A 21,012-nucleotide genomic window follows, 5' to 3' on the forward strand; every position below is an offset into this window, starting at 1 on the left:
CTTTCATTTCTCTTGGGTAAATGTCTGGGGTGAAATGGCTGAATCATATGGGAGGTGTATATTTGACTTTAACTTTCTTATTTTTTCTGGTAGATTTCTTTCATAGATCCATTGGATTTTATACTCAGACAATTATACTATCTGTGACTAAAGATAGGTTCACTTTTCCTTTCAAAACTCTTTGCCCTTTGTTTCTTCCTCTTGCCTTATTGCACTGACTAGAACCCTTGGTACAATATTAAATACAAGTGCTAAAAGCCAAAATTATTCCCTTTCTCTTGTCTTTATTCATGAAGCCTGGTTCTTTCTATACTGCTACTTTATTTAAACCATGTTTGACCTGTACAGAATCATCATAGTTGTGAGACTTCCACAAGATTATGAGAGGTCCATGGACAGAAAGGAGAATAATTTTCGGATGCACTCCAGAAATCTGAAGCATCTATACATCTCATAAATTTGAACCACAGTTACTGAGAGGGTAACAGGCAGGAAGGCCAGGGGTCTCCAAATGGAGGACATAGCCTGCAAGTGTCAGACATTTTTCTCTCTCTTAAGCGGCAGGAGGAAACAAACTAACAATATTTTTTTCCTTCTCTATACAAATTTAAAGAGAGGTTTCTCTTAAAATACTGTGTTGCCATAATGACACTAGAGATAACCAATGCCTTTTTCTTATGGAAATGTTTGTCTTAAGCTATGCTAATGTACTACGCCTTTACCCCAAACTCTGTCTCCAAGTCGGTTCCGCCTCTTGGCCCAAAACCTACTTGACAAACCAGTATGTTATACTCAGATATTGTTCCCCTAATCTATGTAAATGAAACTATTTGTATGGTGGTCTGTCCTTCTTTAAGATTCAAGTTAATTATTTTATGGCCCAAGATAAACCATTTGGTGCCATTCTAAATTTTAAGACATTCCTTTCTTTCATTAACAGACTGCTAGTGACTATATAACATCCAGCTGAAGACTAGCAAGGGGGTACTCTTTCTGCCCCCTTCTGATGCCTATGTCAGAAGCTTTCTCTATCTCCTTTATACTTTAATAAAACTTTATTACACAAAAGCTCTGAGCAATCAAGCCTTGTCTCTGGCCCCGGATTGAATTCTTCTCCTCCGGGAGCCAAGAATCCTGGTGTATTCGCGTGATTCAACAACAACCTTTCATCTTGGGGGCTCGTCCGGGATCCTTCAGGACAAGGTAAGGATGCTTGGAGCTTTAGTTCTTTGTTCTCTTAGCGAACACGTTTTCTGCTGTGCTTTACTAACTCTACTGTGTGCTTGTGTGAATGAATGGCAGGCCCTGCGTGAAGCAAGTAAGGGGCCCTGCTCTGCGGTTCCACAGTGATCTCGTACGGCTTATGGCAGAAACCTGTCGGGGCGTTATACCGACCTGCCAATGCCAAGAGGCACTCAATGTCTCCTTCGAGAACCGACCAGAAATGGGCAAAGCGTGTGGACCGAACTCTCCTTTCTCGGTCAAACTTTTCGGTCTCTTTGACCATTTCATAACTCCTTGAGAATTAGAAGTACTAACCTAATCTATCGGATCATAGACTTTCAAGAGACTTGTGATCTATATTGTTACTGTATACTGTGGCTTAGGTCCCAAACTTGGATTGGTATTCAAGAAAGCGCCTAGCCTCGCTAGGAATCGAAAGTTCGGAAGCTAGATGGAGTTCTAGCTCCCAGAACATCTCTGAGGTTAAAGGTTACGCAGATTGGGACTGCGATGGGTAACGCCGGCTCTTAGTGGATCAGAGGAGGCTGTTATACTGGTGTGGTGATGCTTGGAAAGAACATCTCAGTTTTATGTTCGCGTCGGTCTTATTGTAGTCAGGAAATGCTCAGGGTCGTGCACAGGCACTCAGGTGACGAATGTTTCCCACAGCGGTTTTAGCTTGGGAGGCATTCCGGAAGGTTACTCTGATTCACCCCAGGTGACATCAGAGGCAAACAAGGTTAAGGGTGAAGAGCTGGACGTCAAGTAGGGATGCTATCAAGTCTACCCCTGGTACATCCCCACCCCATCTCGGTGGTAGAACCGGGAGGGACGAGTACGGCGCCTGCGTCGGTAAGGGACAGACTAAGTCCGACCAGGAAGGAAAAGCTTTTGGTGTAACGTCTGTCTACACCCCCATCTAGAGCAGGGAGGGACGCCTCCGGTAGAAAAAATGGCGCTGGTCGCTTTTTTCTCTCTTACAGATGGGAGCTAACAATTCCAGCCTCACTCCTTTGAACTGTATCCTGAAAAACTGGGATAGATTTGATCCCCAGGGCTTAAAGAAGACACACCTGGTCTTCCTATGTGATACTGCATGGCCACGGTATCCATTGGAGGACAGCGAACGGTGGCCAGTTAGAGGGTCTCTTAAGTATAATACTGTTCTACAATTAGACCGGTTCTGTAAGGAACAAGGGAAATGGGTAGAAGTAACATATGTGTTGCCCTTTTTCTCTCTGCGAAATATGCCAGACTTATGTCCTAAGGGTATAGATTTGGGCGTGAAACCTTCAGCTCCCTCCTGTCCTCTTACTTTGCCCCCGTGCTGGGGACTCCAAACTGGGATTCAAACTGCCCACATAGAGGTCCAAACAACTCCTGTCTCAGTACGACCTCAGACTACTCTGGTTTCAGTAGAAACTCAGACCATCGAAGTAAGAGATGAGATGGAGGACAGGAGACAAAGAGAAGAGGAAAAACAGGTTTCTCCAATCTATCCCTGGGATCATATGCGCAGAGCAGCCAGAGAGACTGAGGAACAGCCACAAAAGCTGTTGCCTCTTTATGAAACACCCACCGGGAGAAATAATCAGTCTGTGAGAGTTAATAAGCCTTTCTCTTATCAAGAAATACAAAGAATCAAGGAGGATCTGGGAGACTATTTAGATGACCTAGAAAAATATATTAGAGCTTTTAAAGGTGTCACTCTGCTTTATGACCTCACTTGGAAGGATGTGATGTATATCTTGAGACAAACGCTGACTCCCGAGTAAAAGACTCGAGTTTTGGGAAAAGCGGTTGCTTATGGAGATGAATGGCTTGGTAACGAATCAGTAGAGAAGAGGGAGAACGAGATAGCGGCCCTCCCCACTGAGAATCAGGCGGTCCCAACTATAGAACCAGACTGGGACTACAACACAGCTAAAGAAAGATGAGATCAAAATCATTTTGTTAGATGTATTCTTGAAGGACTTAGGCAGGCACGTTCTAAGCCTTTAAACTATGACAAATTGACAGACATAGAACAGGAGAAGAGAGCTCCTGGTAAATTCCTAGATAGACTGAGAGAAGGCCTTCGCAGATTCACTGAGATTGATCCCGAAAGTGAAGAGGGAAAAGTGATCTTAAAAGATAGATTTCTCACTCAGTCGGCTCCAGATATCCGCCGTAAGCTATTAAAACAGGCGTATGGACCAAATCAGTCTTTAGATACTCTGTTACAACTGGCTCAGACAGTCTATTATGGTAGGAAATATGAGGAAAAGAAAAAAAGGCAAAAAAAGACAAAGGAAAAGGCGGAAGCCTTCGCCATGGCTATGAAAAACGTTCTTAAACAGCCTGAGAAAAGTGCCCAGAGGGGCCCAGGTGAAAACAGATGGGCTTGCTACTACTGTGGAAAGGAGGGGCACCTCAAGCGGGATTGCCCTCAGACATCTAAGCCGCCCCCGGCTCCATGTCCGGTCTGCAAAGGACCACACTGGAAGAGAGACTGCCCCCAGAGGCGTAGGTCTCCCGGGTCGGACTCTCAAGACAATCAGGACTGAAGGTGCCCGGGGGTCCCCACACAAGCTCCCGTCCTAATTACACCTGAGGAACCCTGGGTATTAATAGTTGTGGGGGGCCAATCCGTCGATTTCCTTTTAGATACTGGGGCAACTTATTCTGTGCTCACTGAAGCCCCTGGCCCACTTTCTTCCCGATCCGCTTCCGTAATGGGACTGTCTGGACGAGCCAAAAGGTATTATTTCAGTTATTCTTTATCTTGCAACTGAGATTCTGTGCTGTTTTCACACGAGTTTCTGATTGTGCCAGAATCTCCCTCACCCCTCTTGGGAAGGGATATACTGAGCAAGGTCCATGCCTCTGTTTTCATGAATATGGAGCCCTCCCTTTCTCTCCCTTTAGTTGAACAAAATGTAAATCCTAGAGTATGGGCGGATGGAAAATCTGTGGGTCGAGCTCAAAATGCTATTCCTGTAGTTGTTAAGCTCAAAGACCCGCACGTATTTCCACATAAGAAGCAGTATCCACTGAAACCTGAAGTTAAGGAAGGGTTAAAACCCATCATTAAAAATTTAAAGGAACAGGGACTATTAATTTCCTGTAACAGTCCTTGCAACACTCCTATTTTGGGTATAAAAAAATCAAATGGTAAATGGAGACTAGTTCAAGATTTACGAATAATAAATGAGGCTGTAGTTCCTTTACACCTCGTAGTGCCTAATCCTTATACTCTATTGTCTGAAATTCCTGAACGGGCCAAATATTTCTCAGTAATTGATTTAAAAGATGCCTTCTATTCAGTACCTTTGGCGGAAAAAAGTCAATTCCTATTTGCCTTTGAAGACCCTATGCAGCCAGCTTCTCAATTAACCTGGACAGTTTTGCCCCAGGGATTTCGTGACAGTCCTCACTTATTCAGACAAAGTTTGTCACGAGATCTACAAAACTTTAATAGCTCTGAAACAGTGGTGTTACAATATGTAGATGATATTTTGCTCTGTGCTGAGACAGAGGAAGCTTGTTCGCGAGCCTCAGAAGATTTCTTAAACTTTCTGGCGGACTGTGGTTACAAGGCATCAAGAGAAAAGGCTCAGCTTTGTCAGCAATCGGTTAGATATCTGGGCCTAATCATATCAGAAGGGACTGTCCCCCTTTGAATGTATTTATGGAAGGCCTTTCTTACGCACAGACATTGTTATAGACCCTGAAGCCTTGGAATTAACTAATTATGTAACTCAGCTCTCAGCTTTTCAACAGACATTAACAGAACTCCGGGAGACGACTCCTGACCCAGCCTCCGAGACAAACAAGCCTCTATTTGAGCCAGGAACCGAGGTCCTCATAAAAACATTGGGATCTGGGGGCCCATCCCTCGAGCCTCTCTGGGAAGGTCCTTACCAGGTTATTCTTTCTTCTCCCACAGCTGTCAAAGTGCCAGGAATTGATTCGTGGGTACTTCATACTCGAGTTAAGAGGTGGCACCCTGACCAAAATTAAGTGACTTCATTTTATGTCTTTACTTTCTATGCTCTGACTTTGTACCTTTTAGATGTACCTGATAACCTATGCGAGCTTACTTCTGCTGACTCCAAATGTCCTGAGTCTGCCGTTGGATCCTCAAGACAATGTCTTCCTGTCCTGGGCTCACTCCTATGCTGCATTCCACAATCAGTCTAACTGCTGGGTCTGTGGAGCGCTCCCCTCTTCGTCAGTGGAAGGCTTCCCGTGGTGGACATCCCCACTTCAAAGAAAAGACTTTCTCCAAGTCTGTGAATACCTTCGACAACAATCACATGCGATGCCTCTTCTTCATCTGATGACATTTACCAACCCTAAAATGGACTGGTGCAACACTTTGTACTTTAACTATGGACATAATGTGACTTTTAATTTTGATTTTAACTTGTTTTAATGACTGTTGCCCGCATCTGTAATTGTATAACTGGATTTGTTTCTAGCCGCATGAAAGCTTTTAAGTTACAAATGGTTGCTCAAACTCCTGCTACTGCTGTAGCTTCCTCCGACTACTATTTGGGGCCCCTGGATCAGATATCCTCAATATGAGGATTAGGAGAATATGTTGCCTCATCAATTTAGGGACAACGCCCCTTGTCAGCTCGGAAGTAGTTATGAAATGAGAACGACGCCCCTTTTCCCTAGACAACATAATTCTCCTAAAAGAAAAGGGGGGAATGAGAGGGTAACAGGCAGGAAGGCCAGGGGTCTCCAAATGGAGGACATAGCCTGCAAGTGTCAGACATTTTTCTCTCTCTTAAGCGGCAGGAGGAAACAAACTAACAATATTTTTTTCCTTCTCTATACAAATTTAAAGAGAGGTTTCTCTTAAAATACTGTGTTGCCATAATGACACTAGAGATAACCAATGCCTTTTTCTTATGGAAATGTTTGTCTTAAGCTATGCTAATGTACTACGCCTTTACCCCAAACTCTGTCTCCAAGTCGGTTCCGCCTCTTGGCCCAAAACCTACTTGACAAACCAGTATGTTATACTCAGATATTGTTCCCCTAATCTATGTAAATGAAACTATTTGTATGGTGGTCTGTCCTTCTTTAAGATTCAAGTTAATTATTTTATGGCCCAAGATAAACCATTTGGTGCCATTCTAAATTTTAAGACATTCCTTTCTTTCATTAACAGACTGCTAGTGACTATATAACATCCAGCTGAAGACTAGCAAGGGGGTACTCTTTCTGCCCCCTTCTGATGCCTATGTCAGAAGCTTTCTCTATCTCCTTTATACTTTAATAAAACTTTATTACACAAAAGCTCTGAGCAATCAAGCCTTGTCTCTGGCCCCGGATTGAATTCTTCTCCTCCGGGAGCCAAGAATCCTGGTGTATTCGCGTGATTCAACAACAACCTTTCATTACTACCCCAGCACCTTCTAGAGTAAAACCTGGAGATCCTCACAATAAAAGACAAATACACAAGCAGTAAGTGGAAGCCAAGGTTTTAATATAAATACGGTTGAGAAAAACTCATCATTTTTTTTCTTATACACCACAGAAATAGCCTAAATGCAACATGGAGATTAAAGAAAAGGAATAAATGCTATATCTATAATTTCAGTCAAATTAGAGAGGAATCCAAATATCAGTTAAGAGCTACCAAAATCAGATAAGCTTGCACAAATACATATGTTCTGAAGAGCTATAGTGAGTGAATCATGCCAGGCCAAAAGGAAATCTTTCCAGATCAAATCCATCTGTTAATACAGTTCCAAGTATTAAAATAATCCTTTTTTAAAATATCAGGTTATGGTTTTATTATTGATTTTATTATTTTCCCCTGATCAGTCAGTTTCTGCTTTATCTTTAATTCCTTCACTTTCTTTCATTTTGTTTTATTGTTCACACTAATTTCTTGAGTTATATACTATAGATATTTAATCTAAATAACATTTTTGTACTTGGAAGGAAATTAAAAATAAATATTAAAAAAGGAAGTTAAATTAATTATGTATAGAGACATGAACATGTAGGAATATAGAGAGGGAAATTTGTTTGAAGATAAGGTAAAAACTAAAATACAAAGAAAAAATATTAAAAGTCCTTTACAACTGAGAAAAATTGCATAGTAATCACCTTAGAAAGTAAATATGAGTACCATGGACTCACACCAAACAGACCTAAATCAAACTAATTCAGAAATAGTATAAAACAGCGTGGTCTATAAAAAGAGACATCATTCTGAGAGGACCTTCATTATTGAAAACAATGCCTATAACATAATTGAAGGAAACCAGAATCAGTTCAGTTCTGTTCAGTTCAGTCGCTCAGTCGTGTCCGACTCTTTGCGACCCCATGAATCGCAGCACGCCAGGCCTCCCTGTCCATCACCAACTCCAGGAGTTCACTCAGATTCATGTCCATCGAGTCAGTGATGCCATCCAGCCATCTCATCCTCTGTCGTCCCCTTCTCCTCCTGCCCCCAATCCCTCCCAGCATCAGAGTCTTTTCCAGTGAGTCAACTCTTCGCATGAGGTGGCCAGAGTACTGGAGTTTCAGCTTTAGCATCATTCCTTCCAAAGAAATCCTAGGGCTGATCTCCTTCAGAATGGACTGGTTGGATATCCTTGCAGTCCAAGGGACTCTCAAGAGTCTTCTCCAACACCACAGTTCAAAAGCATCAATTCTTCAGTGCTCAGCTTTCTTCACAGTCCAACTCACATCCATACATGACCACAGGAAAAACCATAGCCTTGACTAGACGAACCTTTGTTAGCAAAGTTATGTTTCTGCTTTTGAATATGCTATCTAGGTTGGTCATAACTTTCCTTCCAAGGAGTAAGCCTCTTTTAATTTCATGGCTGCAGTCACTATCTGCCAATGCAGGAGACACGGGTTCAATCCCTGGTCTGGGAAGATCCCACATGTAATGAAGCAACTAAGCCCGTATGCCACAACTATTGAACTTGTGCTCTAGAACCTGGGAAGTGCAACTATCAAAGCCCATGTGTCCTAGAGCCCCAACTCCATAGCAAAAGAAGCCACTGCTGTGAGAAGGCCGCACAACATAACTAGAGAGTACCCCCCCCCAAAAAAAAGAAAAAAAAAAAACTAGAGAAAGCCCTCATGCAGCAATGAAGACCCTGTAGGCCTAAATAAATAAATTTAAAAAATTTAAAAACAAAACTGCTTGCATTTTAACCCAAGTTCTGTCACCCTGCAAACACCACTTTACTTAACCCTCTCAGGGCCTCAAGCTTCCTGAGTGGTTACAGGGGAAAACAAAAGTGCTTATCTCAAGTCATTAGACTTCTGAAATGAGTCAAGGCAAGCCAAGAGACTGTCAGAGGTCCTGGTGTGTAGGACAACAATTAATCACTTTAAAATTACTGTTTTTTTTTTTTTTTTTAGAACATATCATAGGTGACCCCATATACCTACAAAGGACTGTGATTGCAGTATTATTGACGGTAATGAAAATTTTCTCTGCATAAGTATGTTAAAAGTAAGGCCATGCTCTAGAAATATTATTCATCATCATGGCAAATAACAAAGACCCCTGGCCTATTATTCTACCTCTTGATACAGTAGCAAAAGTTTATCAGCCTTGTCTCAAAATAACAGCTGCTGCTGCTGTTGCTAAGTCGCTTCAGTCGTGTCCAACTCTGTGCGACCCCAGAGATGGCAGCCCCCCAGGCTCTGCCATCCCTGGGATTCTCCAGGCAAGAACACTGGAGTGGGTTGCCATTTCCTTCTCCAGTGCATGAAAGTGAAAAGTGAAAGTGAAGTTGCTCAGTCGTGTCCGACGCTTCGCAACCCCATGGACTGCAGCCTATCAGGCTCCTCCGTTCATGAGATTTTCCAGGCAAGAGTACTGGAGTGGGTTGCCATTGCCTTCTCCAAAATAACAGCAGCCTCAGCTAAATTGGTTGAAGTGTTATCAAATCTTGCTCTCAGTTCAGTTCAGGTGCTCCGTCCTGTCCAACTCCTTGCGACCCCATGAATCGCAGCACGCCAAGCCTCCCTGTCCATCACCAACTCCAGGAGTTCACTCAGACTCACGTCCATCGAGTCAGTGATGCCATCCAGCTATCTCATCCTCAAAGAAAGGCAATGCCAAAGGATGGGCAAACTACCGCACAATTGCACTCAATCACATGCTAGTAAAGTAATGCTCAAAATTCTCCAAGCCAGGCTTCAGCAATATGTGAACTGTGAACTTCCAGATGTTCAAGCTGGTTTTACAAAAGGCAGAGGAACCAGAGACCAAATTGCCAATATCCGCTGGATCATCGAAAAAGCAAGACAGTTCCAGAAAAATATCTATTTCTGCTTTATTGACTATGCCAAAGCCTTTGACTGTGTGGATCACAATAAACTGTGGAAAATTCTGAAAGAGATGGGAATACCAGACCACCTGACCTGCCTCTTGAGAAACTTGTATGCAGGTCAGGAAGTAACAGTTAGAACTGGACGTGGAACAACAGACTGGTTCCAAAGAGGAAAAGGAGTACGTCAAAGCTATGTATTGTCACCCTGCTTATTTAACTTCTATGCAGAATACATCATGAGAAACGCTGGGCTGGAAGAAGCACAAGCTGGAATCAAGATTGCTGGGAGAAATATCAATAACCTCAGATATGCAGATAATACCACCCTTATGGCAGAAAGTGAAGAGGAACTAAAAAGCCTCTTGATGAAGGTGAAAGAGGAGAGTGAAAAAGTTGGCTTAAAACTCAACATTCAGAAAACAAAGATCATGGCATCTGGTTCCATCACTTCATGGGGAATAGATAGGGAAACAGTGTTAGACTTTATTTTTGGGGGCTCCAAAATCAGTGCAGATGGTGACTGCAGCCATGAAATTAAAAGACTCTTACTCCTTGGAAGAAAAGTTATGACCAACCTGGATAGCATATTGAAAAGCAGAGACATTACTTTGCCAACAAAGGTCTGTCTAGTCAAGGCTATTGTTTTTCCTGTGATCATGTATGGATGTGAGAGTTGGACTGTGAATAAAGCTGAGTGCCAAAGAATTGATGCTTTTGAACTGTGGTGTTGGAGAAGACTCTTAAGAGTCCCTTGGACTGCAAGGAGATTCAACTAGTCCATTCTACAGGAGATCAGCCCTGGGATTTCTTTGGAAGGACTGATGCTAAAGCTGAAACTCCAGTAGTTTGGTCACCCCATGTGAAGAGTTGACTCATTGGAAAAGACTCTGATGCCGGGAGGGACTGGGGGCCGAAGGAGAAGTATCTCCATTAAATCTGATGGTACCAGGTGCAGTACAAACAGCTCTGCTCTCTGAGTTATACAGTATAACTCTCTGAACACACTCAACATTTTTGTGTCAGTTGGCTGAATAAATATGAAATATTATGAATTTATCCTCCCATTATTCAACTGTAATATATTTCTCAATCAAAGGACTCTCATGATTGCACTTCTGTCATTTAATAAGTGTCCATGTCCAGAACAGATCTTTCAGACATTCTCATACAAATATCTTCACTGATAAGTATTTAATCTTAAAAATTGAAAGGGACAATACCAGGCTGTTTATGCAATAATTACTCCAGATCCCTTTATAAAACTCAATCCTTAGGGGAAGTATAATTAATTCAAGTAGCTGAACTTGTGCATCTCTCATGGGCAAGTCAATTTACCAAAAAAAAAAAAAAAAAAAAATTATATTCAGTGTTGGTCGGTAGTTTTTGAATGCAGTTCATAACTTCCAAATACAATGAAGACAATGAGATTTCCTAACTCTCTGGCTTATCTTAGTCTTGGCATACGTCTTGTGTACTCCAATTAAAATGAACACTGCAGGGGGGTCAGGGGGTGGTTAAGCCAGCAGTCCTAAGATGGCGGACGAATAGGATGGGGAGATCACTTTCTCCCCCACAAATTCATCAAAAGAACATTTGAACGTTGAGTAAATTCCACAAAACAACTAATGAATGCTGGCAGAGGACATCAGGCACCCAGAAAAGCAGTCCATTGTCTTCAAAAGGAGGTAGGAAAAAATATAAAAGATAAAAAGAGAGACTAAAGAGGTAGGGATGGAGCTCCGTCCCAGGATGGGAGTCTTAAAAAAGACAGAAGTTTCCAAAAATCAGGAAAGACACTCACTGCCAAGTCTGTGGAGAGCCTTGGAACCATAGAGGGCAACATAACCAGAAAGAAAAGTAAACAAATAATTAAAACCCACAGATTTACGTGCCCAACAGTAACTCCCAGCAGAGAAGCAGTGCAGATGTCTGCATCCACCACTAGCAAGCGGGGGCTAGGCAGGGAGGCGCGGGCTGCATTGCTTAGAGTAAGGAGGGGCCTGAATGCCCCGAGGACAATCTGAAGGAACTATCTTGGGATAGCAAACCAGACTGTGGGATAGCTACCATGGGAAAAGCCCTGACCTAAGTTTCTCAGATGGTAAAGCGTCTGTCTGCAATGCAGGAGACCCAGGTTCGATCCCTGGATTGGGAAGATCCCCTGGAGAAGGAAATGGCAGCCCACTCCAGTATTCTTGCCTGGAAAATCCCATGGACTGTGGAGCCTGGTAGGCTACTGTTCATGGGTTTGCAAAGAGTCAGACACGACTGAGCGACTTCACTTTCACTTTCACTAAGACACCACCAGGCCCACTCACAGAACAAAAGACTGACTAGAGCTACAAAAATCCCTAACCTAAGACCCCCATCAGGCCCGCTCACACAACAAAGCAGAGCTAGCCAGCTGCAGACCGGCCCTTCCCCTCCCTCCGGTGGCAGGCAGGCGAGGGCAGGCAGAGCCAGAAGGGGGCAGTCGCGGCCCCAGAGAGGCTTCATCTACCAAACTGCAAGCAGACTTCGTTGCTAACCAAGACTTCTTGGGATTCTGGACAGTCAACATCCGCCTGAGAAGGTGCGCCAGTTGTACACCCAGAAAACCGAGCTGCAGGGATGGGGGAGGCGATAAGTCACAGCGACCGCACTTGCCAAACACCTGGTCACCTGAGCTGCTCGGACCTGGGAAGGGCACAAAACGCAGGCCCAAACGAGTCTGCGCCTCTGAGGAGTACCAGAGTACCTGAACCTGAGTGGCTTAAACCTGGGAAGTGCATACAACCCAGGGCCTGCCTCAGACTGTTCCTGGCAGAGCAACCTAGAGCCTAAGCAGTGTTGACAGGGAAAGCACATTCGCTGTGAGCTAGGGCAAACCCAGTGTGGCCAAGACACTGTGAACACATGCCAGTGTTATTTGTTGGCAGCATCCCTCCCTGCCCACAGCACAACTGAACAAGTGAGCCAAAAAATGTCCACCACCGCCCCCTTGTGTCAGGGCGGAAATTAGACACTGAAGAGACCAGCGAACAGAAGAAGCTAAACAGAAGGAACCTCCTTGGAAGTGACAGGTGCAATTGATTTAAACCCTGTAGTTAGTACTGACTACATAGGGAGGGGCCTATAGATCTTGAGAAATATAAGCTGGATCAAGGAACTATCCAAAAATGAACTGACCCCACACTACCCACAACAACACCAGAGAAAGTCCTAGATAATTTTTACTATTTTTACTATCATTCTTTTTTTTTAATTTAAAAAAAAAATTTTAAGTCCTCTATTACTCCTTTAATTTTCATTTTTGTAACATACTATTACTTTACAAAAAAGAGAGAGAGAGAGAGACCCTATTTTTTAAAAGCAAACTTCATATATATATATATATATATTATAATTTTTCTGACTTTTTTTTCTTTAATATTGTATTTTTGAGAATTCAACCTCTACTCTAGATTTTTAATCTTTGATTTTGGGTATTTGTTATAAATTCTGTACCTTTAAGAACCCAATCTTCAGTACCCATTTTTACTTCAGAGCAAGATAACTGGCTTGACTGCTCTCTCCCACTTTGGACTCTCCTTTTTCTCCACCAGGTCACCTCTATCTCCTACCTCCCCCTTCTCTTCTCTACCCAACTCTGTGAATCTCTTTGTGTGTTCCAGATGGTGGAGAACACTTAGGGAACTGATTACTGGATGGATCTGTCTCTCTCCTTTTGATTTCCCCTTTATCCTCCTGGCCACCTCTGTCTCCTTCCTCCCTCTTCTCTTCTCTGTATAACTCCGTGAACATCTCTGAGTGGTCCAGACTGTGGAGCACACCTAAGGAAGTGATTACTGGCTACCTCGCTCTCTTCTCTTTTGATTCCACCTCATCTCATTCGGGTCATGTTAGGTAGGTAAAATAGGGAGAAAGAGTCCAAAATGGTGGGGGCTAAAAGACAAGGAAGGTCAAAGGAAGGTCCGAGGACCAGAGTGAAGACTTCAGCACTCCTGGCTAAGCCCAATTCGCATACGGCAGGCCCAGGTGGAGGAAAAAACATATAAAAGGAGGAACCAAAGCGCTTTCTCACGGACTCTGTCTCCTGCGTGCGTGCGCTCTTTTCTTTCTCTCTCTCTCTCTCACTCTCCTGCTATCTTCTAAATAAAATAGAGCTGTAACACTGATTTGCCTAAGAGCTGTAGCACGGTTTGTCTAAGACCCGAGAGCTGTGACATGCCAAGGGCTTTAATGTCCGTTGCTCCAAATCTTTGTTGTGACGAGACAAAGAACCGAGGAACATACACTTGCGTGACATCTATGGTGCCATGACTCGGATATAACCTGGCTGAAACAACCTCTCCGTGGAAGAGGCCAAGCACAACAGGAGCCCAACTCAGTGAACTCCCGTGCTAGAAGCAGAAGGCGAAGAAACCCAGTGCAGGGGAAGGCCCATCGTGCTGGAAACTGGGACAGCGAAAAATGAACTCAGCAGAAAGCTCACACGGCCCAGTCTCAGATTCCAGAAGACCTCCAGTTAAGGTAAGAGGTCCTCGATCATATGGCTGGAGGGACCTTTACAATCTCTCGTTTCTTGTTTCCTCGAACCTCCCGCGAACAGGCGGGCAGCAGGGGCACAATTGAGGGACTCTGGAAAGGCTACTCCTCAGCATGTCCCAAAGGCACTATCTGCTGAGCCCCAGTAGCTGTTACCCAAGCCAGTGGGGGTTCTTCTGTCCTTTCTCTTCTCTGTGCTAATGAAACTGAGACTAATGAAACTGAGCACCGGTCAGATATTTAGCAAATTTTCCAGCGGGCTATGAAGGGGATTCCTTGGCATGTTTTTCCCACTGCTTTTTCCTCCTGTCCTTCAGCTCTCTCCCGGGACTCAAGCCCGGCCAAAATTAATGAAATTCAGGCTCTGATGTCTCGTTGCAAAAATTCATTGAGAGACTAAGCAATAAGAGGTAGATTTGTTAGGATCCAGAGAGAAGCCTCCCTTCAGGGTGTGAACCATTGCCTAGGGCAAGGGCTGCCTGGCTAGGTTTTGTGAGGGGATGGAATTCATATGCTAATGAGTGAGAGGATCATCCCAACCATTGGGGAACCACCCATTCCTCCCTCTTCTGACCTTGTGCTTGGAGCTGTCTTGCCACCTCTGGGTGTGTCTGTTGGCTTATAGATTGGGGATTAAGGTTTACTTGAATTTGACTTGTCATCTTGGACCCAACTGATTTTAATTGGTTTACATTATACCCTTGTGCTATGTAATTCTTTCAAAAGTTGTGCTCTGCCCCCTTCCCTCCTGTTTCATGCTCTTTTCCTGAGCCCCATCCAGACCCACAAGGCTTCTACAATCTTCTGGAGAGACAACCAGAAAATAGCTGGCCTTGGGAGGGAAATACTCTATAATATCCAACCCCTAATCCTACCCAATACTGGTCACACTGGAGATCTTGGGGACACCCAAACTCCAATCCGGGGGGTCCCAGGAGGTCATCACGCCTTGACCTGCCTAGGGGTCAGTCTTCAAAAGGTTGTCACGCCTCAACCTGTTCGGGGATCCTTTAGTCCCAGGGGTCCCAGGAGGTCGTCACGCCTCGACCTGCCCAGGGACCCAATCCTCGGGAGGCCGTCATGCCTCGACCTGCCCGGGGATTTGATCTCTAGGAGGCTGTCATGCCTCAGCCTGCCTGGGGATCTGCACCGTGACCCGGGGACGTCTGGGTCTCAGGTTGCAACAGTTCTGGGTAGGATAAGCTTCAGAAAGACTCACCCCTAAGGAAGTCTACCTATGGAAACAGAAAGAAGCCTATTACTTGTGGGACTGTGCCCAGTCTCTGCAATAACTCAGGAGCCCAATGAGAACCCCATTGCCTTTCTGGAGAGGCTAAAAGAGGCACTCCAAAAGTTTACCATCCTGGACTTAGACTCTTATGAGGGACGGGTGATTTTAAAGGACAAATTCCTGTCCCGATGTGCATCAGATATCAGAATTAAGTTACAGCAGCTACAACAGCAGGACCCTGCTGCCTCTTTAGATGAGATGGTCCAGACTGCCACCAATACCTTTTATAACAGAGAACAGGAGAAGGAGGCCAAGGCCCAGGGGAAGGAGAGAAAGAAAGAGACAAGGCATGCCCAGATGCTGGCTGCCCTCCAGAGAAGCCCTATGGCAAACCCCGAGTCCTTGAGGGACAAGGCACGAGACAGATGCCTGATCTGTAGACAGGCGGGGCCTTGGGCCAAAGAGTGTCCAAACCGTGACAAGTCTCCTAGAATGGCTTTCCACAAATGCCATCAACTGGGACATTGGGCGGCACTCTGCCCTGGGGACCCAAGAGCCTCAAGGTCAAGTGCCAAGCCTACCCTCATGATGGTTCAAGAGGACTGAAGCAGCCCACTCCAGCCAGCCCGCCTGTCATAGATAACCATCATGAGGCTGGAGCCAAGGGTGCAACTGGATGTGACAGGTAGGTCCGAGAATTTCTTGGTTGACACAGGGGCTACCTACTCTGTCTTGATCTCCTACTCTGGAGCCTTCTCCTCCCAAACCTGTACCATTTTGGGTGCTACAGGAAAAGCAACTACTAAAAGATTCACCCGAGCACTTCTTTGTTGCTGGGATGGGCAAATATTTTCCCACCAGTTTCTAGTGGTCCCTGAGTGTCCTACCCCCCTATTGGGAAGAGATACACTCACTAAACTGGGCACCACCCCTGTGATGGGAAGTTTTTCAGCCCCTAGAGCTCTACAGCTCCTGGTTACTACTGAAGAACCCATTACACGTTCAATAGAGAGGGACCAAAAACTATGGGAAGACAAAATTAACCCCCAGGTGTGGGACTAGGGGATTCCTGGACGAGCCCACCAAGCTGAACCAGTCATTGTCCTCCGAGATCCCACTCGGTTTCCTAACCAGAAACAATATCCTCTCAAAAGAGAGGCTCCGGAGAGACTACAGCCTTTAATAAATAAATTCCTTACTTGTGGGCTATTTGTCCCTACCAGTTCGCCATGTAACACCTCAATCCTCTCAGTAAAGAAAAAAGAATGGAACCTGGTGAATGGTTCAAGATCTCCAGATCATAAATGAAGCTGTAGTCCCCATCCATCCCACAGTACCCAATCCCTATGTAATCTTGGGAGAAATCCCACCCAGTGCCAAAAGGTTTACAGTCTTGGATCTCAAAGATGCATTTTTTTGCATACCACTGGCTAAAGAATCCCAATACCTTTTTGCCTTTGAGTGGGAGGCACCAGGAGAAAAACACCAACAGATGACTTGGACAGTATTACCTCAGGGGTTCAGAGATAGCCCCCACCTGTCTGGACAGGCCCTTAGACGGGATCTCCTAGATCTGGACCTGGGACCTAATGGGAAAATATTATAATACGTAGATGACCTACTAATCTGCTCTCCAGCTGAGAAATGTGCCCAACAACATGCAATTCAGGTTCTAAACTTGGCAGAAAGGGGATATAAAGTCTCCCGTGCTAAGGCACAGATGGTCGAGACAAAGGTCACTTACTTGGGAGTTCAGATTACACACGGGTCCAGGAGGCTGTCCTCTGATCGGGTACAAGGAATCCTCCAGTTGCCCTCCCCCACGACTTGAAAACAATTGCGAGCTTTCCTGGGGCTAACTGGTTATTGTAGAATCTGGATACCCAACTTTGGCCTAATTGCCCAGCCCTTATATGAAAGCTTAAAGGGACGAGATGATTCAATCCCACTAATGTGGGGAACTCCTCAAAAGGAGGCAGAGGCTACACTAAAACATGCCTTAACTCAGGCACCTGCCTTGAGGTTGCCAGACCCAGAAAAAGCATTCCAACTTTATGTCCATGAAAGAGAGGGAATATCCTTGGGAGTGCTAACTCAAAGGTTGGGATCTGAGCCCCAGCCTGTAGCTTACTTATCCAAGAGGCTCGATCCAACTACCCAAGGTTGGCCCCCCTGCCTTCGAAATCTTGTAGCTATTGCAATCATGATAGAAGATGCTTTAAAACTCTCCTTCGGGGGCAAACTAACTATTTTTACCAGCCACCAAGTAGAACAACTCCTAAATGGGAGAGGCCATTTATGGATGTCTGATCAAAGAATCCTCAGATATCAAGTAATGCTGATGGAAAATCCAGGCTCCACTATATCCCCTTGTGAGGTTCTTAACCCAGCCACCCTCCTCCCTACCCCCGAGGGCTCTCTCCCATTTCACTCTTGTCTAGAAACCTTGGACCACTGGACAAAACCCCGAGAGGGATTGTCAGAAGATCCTCTGACCAATCCTGAGGAAATCTGGTACACTGATGGGAGCAGCTTTGTCTTGTATGGAAAAAGAAGAGCTGGGTATGCAGTAGTCTCCAATTTTGAGACCATAGAGGCTAAGCCTCTGCCACCAGGTACTTCAGCCCAATTAGCTGAGCTCACAGCCCTGACTCGAGCTTTAGAGCTGGGAAAAGGAAAAAGAATAGCCATTTACACTGACTCCAAGTCTGCCTTTCTGGTGCTACATGCACATGCGGCTGTTTGGAAAGAAAGGGGCCACTTGACCACCCGAGGGTCACCAATCAAATATGGTGATCAGATTCTTCGACTCTTGGAGGCGGTCCTTCTGCCTACTGAGGTTTCAGTCCTCCACTGTAAAGGACACCAAAAAGGGAACACGGAAGTGGCATGAGGGAACCAAGCAGCTGATCAGACAGCTAGGAGAGCAGCATTACAGAACCATGACCTAATAGGGATTGCCACCTTAGTTCCACAGACTAATTTGCCAGAAACTCCTTCATATAATGAAGGTGAGATTCTTAAAGCTAAGAGCGAGGGCTTTCAAGAAGATCATATGGGGTGATTCCAAAAGGAGGGACTCCTTTTTCTGCCTGGAAACCTCCAATGGAAGTTGGTTAACTTCTTACATGCCACTACTCATTTAGGAGAAAAGGCCCTCCAGAGATTACTAGAAAAGTCCTTCAGAGGAACAGGCCTCCAAACAACTATAAGACAGGTGGTCTCCTCTTGTCCCACTTGCCAATTAAACAACCCCCAAGGAGCTCGAAGACCCCAGCTAGCCCAGCGCATCCAACGACGTGGGGCCTACCCAGGAGAGGACTGGCAGATGGACTTCACCCAGATGCCAGTTTCTCAAGGGTATAAATACTTATTAGTTATGATAGATACATTCACAGGATGGATTGAAGGTTTTCCCACCCGGACCGAGAAGGCTGAGGAGGTGGTAAAAAAAACTGCTCCATGAAATTATTCTAAGATTTGGTCTGCCCAGGTCATTACAAAGTGACAATGGGACATCATTTACTTCTAAGGTCACCCAAGGAGTCTCGAAAGCATTGGGCATTACTTATAATCTCCATTGTGCCTGGAGGCCTCAATCTTCAGGAAAAGTAGAAAGAGCCAATCAATTCTTAAAATCAGTGATAAAAAAGATAACCCAGGAGACCTCCCTGGGATGGAAGGAGGCTTTACCAATAGCTCTCCTCCATACCTGCATTGCCCCTAAGTAGCAGGTTGGTCTTAGTCCTTATGAGATGCTATATGGGAGACCTTTTGTTTATGTCAATGACCTCTTCCTAGATCCAGATGTTCAGACCCTCCAGTCTTATACCATAGCCATTGGGCAATTCCAACAGGATATACGCTTGTGGGGTATGAACCAGGACCCAAAAGATTCTAAAGATGTCACCACTATATGCTCCAGGGACTCAAGTCCTAATTAAAGTCTGGAAAGATGGGTCCCCAAATGCTCAACTCCAGCCTACATGGAAGGGCTCCTATCCTGTAATACTTTCTACCCCCACAGCAGTCAAGGTATCAGAACATGACTCCTGGATTCACTACTCACGAGTCAAGCCATGGAGGAAAACAGAAGAGGACACTCAGTACACCTGTGAGCCCCTGGGAGATCTCAGATACCTATTCTGGACTACCAGTGAGTACCATTCTAATGAACACCCCCACAATCTGGTTTCTGGGAATAAGATTTCTCAGGATAACTCTAAAGAGCCAAGGCAACACAGCTTGACAGGGACTGTACTCCAAAACGACAGGAGATAGATCTTCTGATCACTGAACAAGGAGGGCCTTGAGCCATCCTGGCCATGTGAATTTAAAATTGACCAATGTCCCTACTAGTCCTTGTTATGCTATATTGATGATGCCTATGATTATTCCATGTACTGTCAATTGTCTAACCTGTTTTGTCTCTGCCCAGGTCAACCAGCTACAACATGCAATGCCAGTTCAACAAAGATATAAAACTACAGCTGACCACAGAAAATATCACACACTCTTGGACACTGCTATAAGGACTCTGAGGATTGAGACTAGCAAGAGGGGAAGGCCCAATACCCCTCGCTGCCCCAGTTCAGCAGGAAGTAGCCAGAAAGACCTCGACGCCCCTATTCCCAAAGAATTGGGCCTCCCATCTCTTGAGGGGGGAATGTTAGGTAGGTAGAATAGGGAAAAGGAGTCCAAAATGGCGGTGGCTAAAAGACAAGGAAGGTCAAAGGAAGGTCCGAGGACCAGAGTGAAGACTTCAGGCAGAACAAACAGCACTCCTGGCTAAGCCCAATTCACATAGGGCAGGCCAAGGTGGAGGAAAAAACATATAAAATGAGGAGCCAAAGTGCTTTCTCATGGACTCTCTCTCCCGCGTGTGTGCACTCTTTTCTCTCTCTCTCTCTCTCTCACTCTCCTGCTATCTTCTAAATAAAATAGAGCTGTAACACTGATTTGCCTAAGAGCTATAGCACGGTTTGTCCAAGATCCGAGAGCTGTGACGTGCCGAGGGCTTTAATGTCTGTCACTCCAAATCTTTGTTGTGACGAGACAAAGAATGGAGGAACATACACTCACACGACAGGTCACCTCTATCTCCCTCCTCCCTCTGCTTTTCTCCATGTAACTCTGTGAAACTCTCTGGGTGTCCTACACTGTGGAGAAACTTTTCATCTTTAACCTAGATGTTTTATCAATGGTGCTGTATAGATGGAGAAGTCTTTAGGCTACTGTAAAAATAAGACTGAAAACCAAAAGCAGGAGGCTTAAGTCAAATCTTGAGAACGCCAGAGAACTCCTGACTCCAGGGAACATTAATCGACAGGAGCTCATCAAATGCCTCCATACCTACACTGAAACCAAACACCACCCAAGGGGGCCAACAAGTTCCAGAGCAAGACATACCACACAAATTCTCCAGAAACACAGGAACACAGCCCTGAGCTTCAATATACAGGCTGCCCAAAGTCACTCTAAACCCATTGACATCTCATAACTCATTATTGGACACTTCATTGCACTCCTGAAAGAAGAAATCCAGCTCCACCCACCAGAACACTGACACAAGCTTCCTGAACCAGGAAACCTTGACACACCACCCGTACAACCCAACCCACAGTGAGGAAATTCCACAATAAAGATAATTCCACAAGCTGCCAGAATACAGAAAGGCCACCCCAAACACAGCAATATAAACAAGATGAAGAGACAGAGGAATAC

At 44.9% G+C, this 21,012-nt stretch overlaps 1 protein-coding gene and 1 long non-coding RNA gene across 5 annotated transcripts; both read left to right on the forward strand.

Annotated features, from left to right (window-relative positions):
* Positions 1-490: 490 nt before the first annotated feature.
* Positions 491-3,479, forward strand: LOC129621095 (uncharacterized). The gene is made up of 2 exons (XM_055537118.1): positions 491-1,203; positions 2,208-3,479. The coding sequence occupies exon 2, from the start codon at positions 2,208-2,210 to the stop codon at positions 2,997-2,999; it is 792 nt and encodes a 263-aa protein (XP_055393093.1). The 5' UTR covers positions 491-1,203; the 3' UTR covers positions 3,000-3,479.
* Positions 3,480-13,665: 10,186 nt separating this feature from the next.
* Positions 13,666-20,759, forward strand: LOC129620471 (uncharacterized). 4 transcript variants are annotated; one of them, XR_008698542.1, is made up of 4 exons: positions 13,666-14,042; positions 17,730-17,850; positions 19,316-19,444; positions 19,727-20,758. It is a non-coding gene; the product is annotated as an uncharacterized LOC129620471 (long non-coding RNA). The 4 variants fall into 4 exon arrangements; XR_008698544.1 differs by having other exon boundaries at positions 19,319-19,444; XR_008698545.1 differs by lacking the exon at positions 13,666-14,042 and adding an exon at positions 15,842-15,973 and having other exon boundaries at positions 19,727-20,759.
* Positions 20,760-21,012: the final 253 nt, after the last annotated feature.

Source organism: Bubalus kerabau, chromosome 10 (assembly GCF_029407905.1).
Source record: "Bubalus kerabau isolate K-KA32 ecotype Philippines breed swamp buffalo chromosome 10, PCC_UOA_SB_1v2, whole genome shotgun sequence".
In the NCBI taxonomy this organism is placed as follows: domain Eukaryota; kingdom Metazoa; phylum Chordata; class Mammalia; order Artiodactyla; family Bovidae; genus Bubalus; species Bubalus kerabau.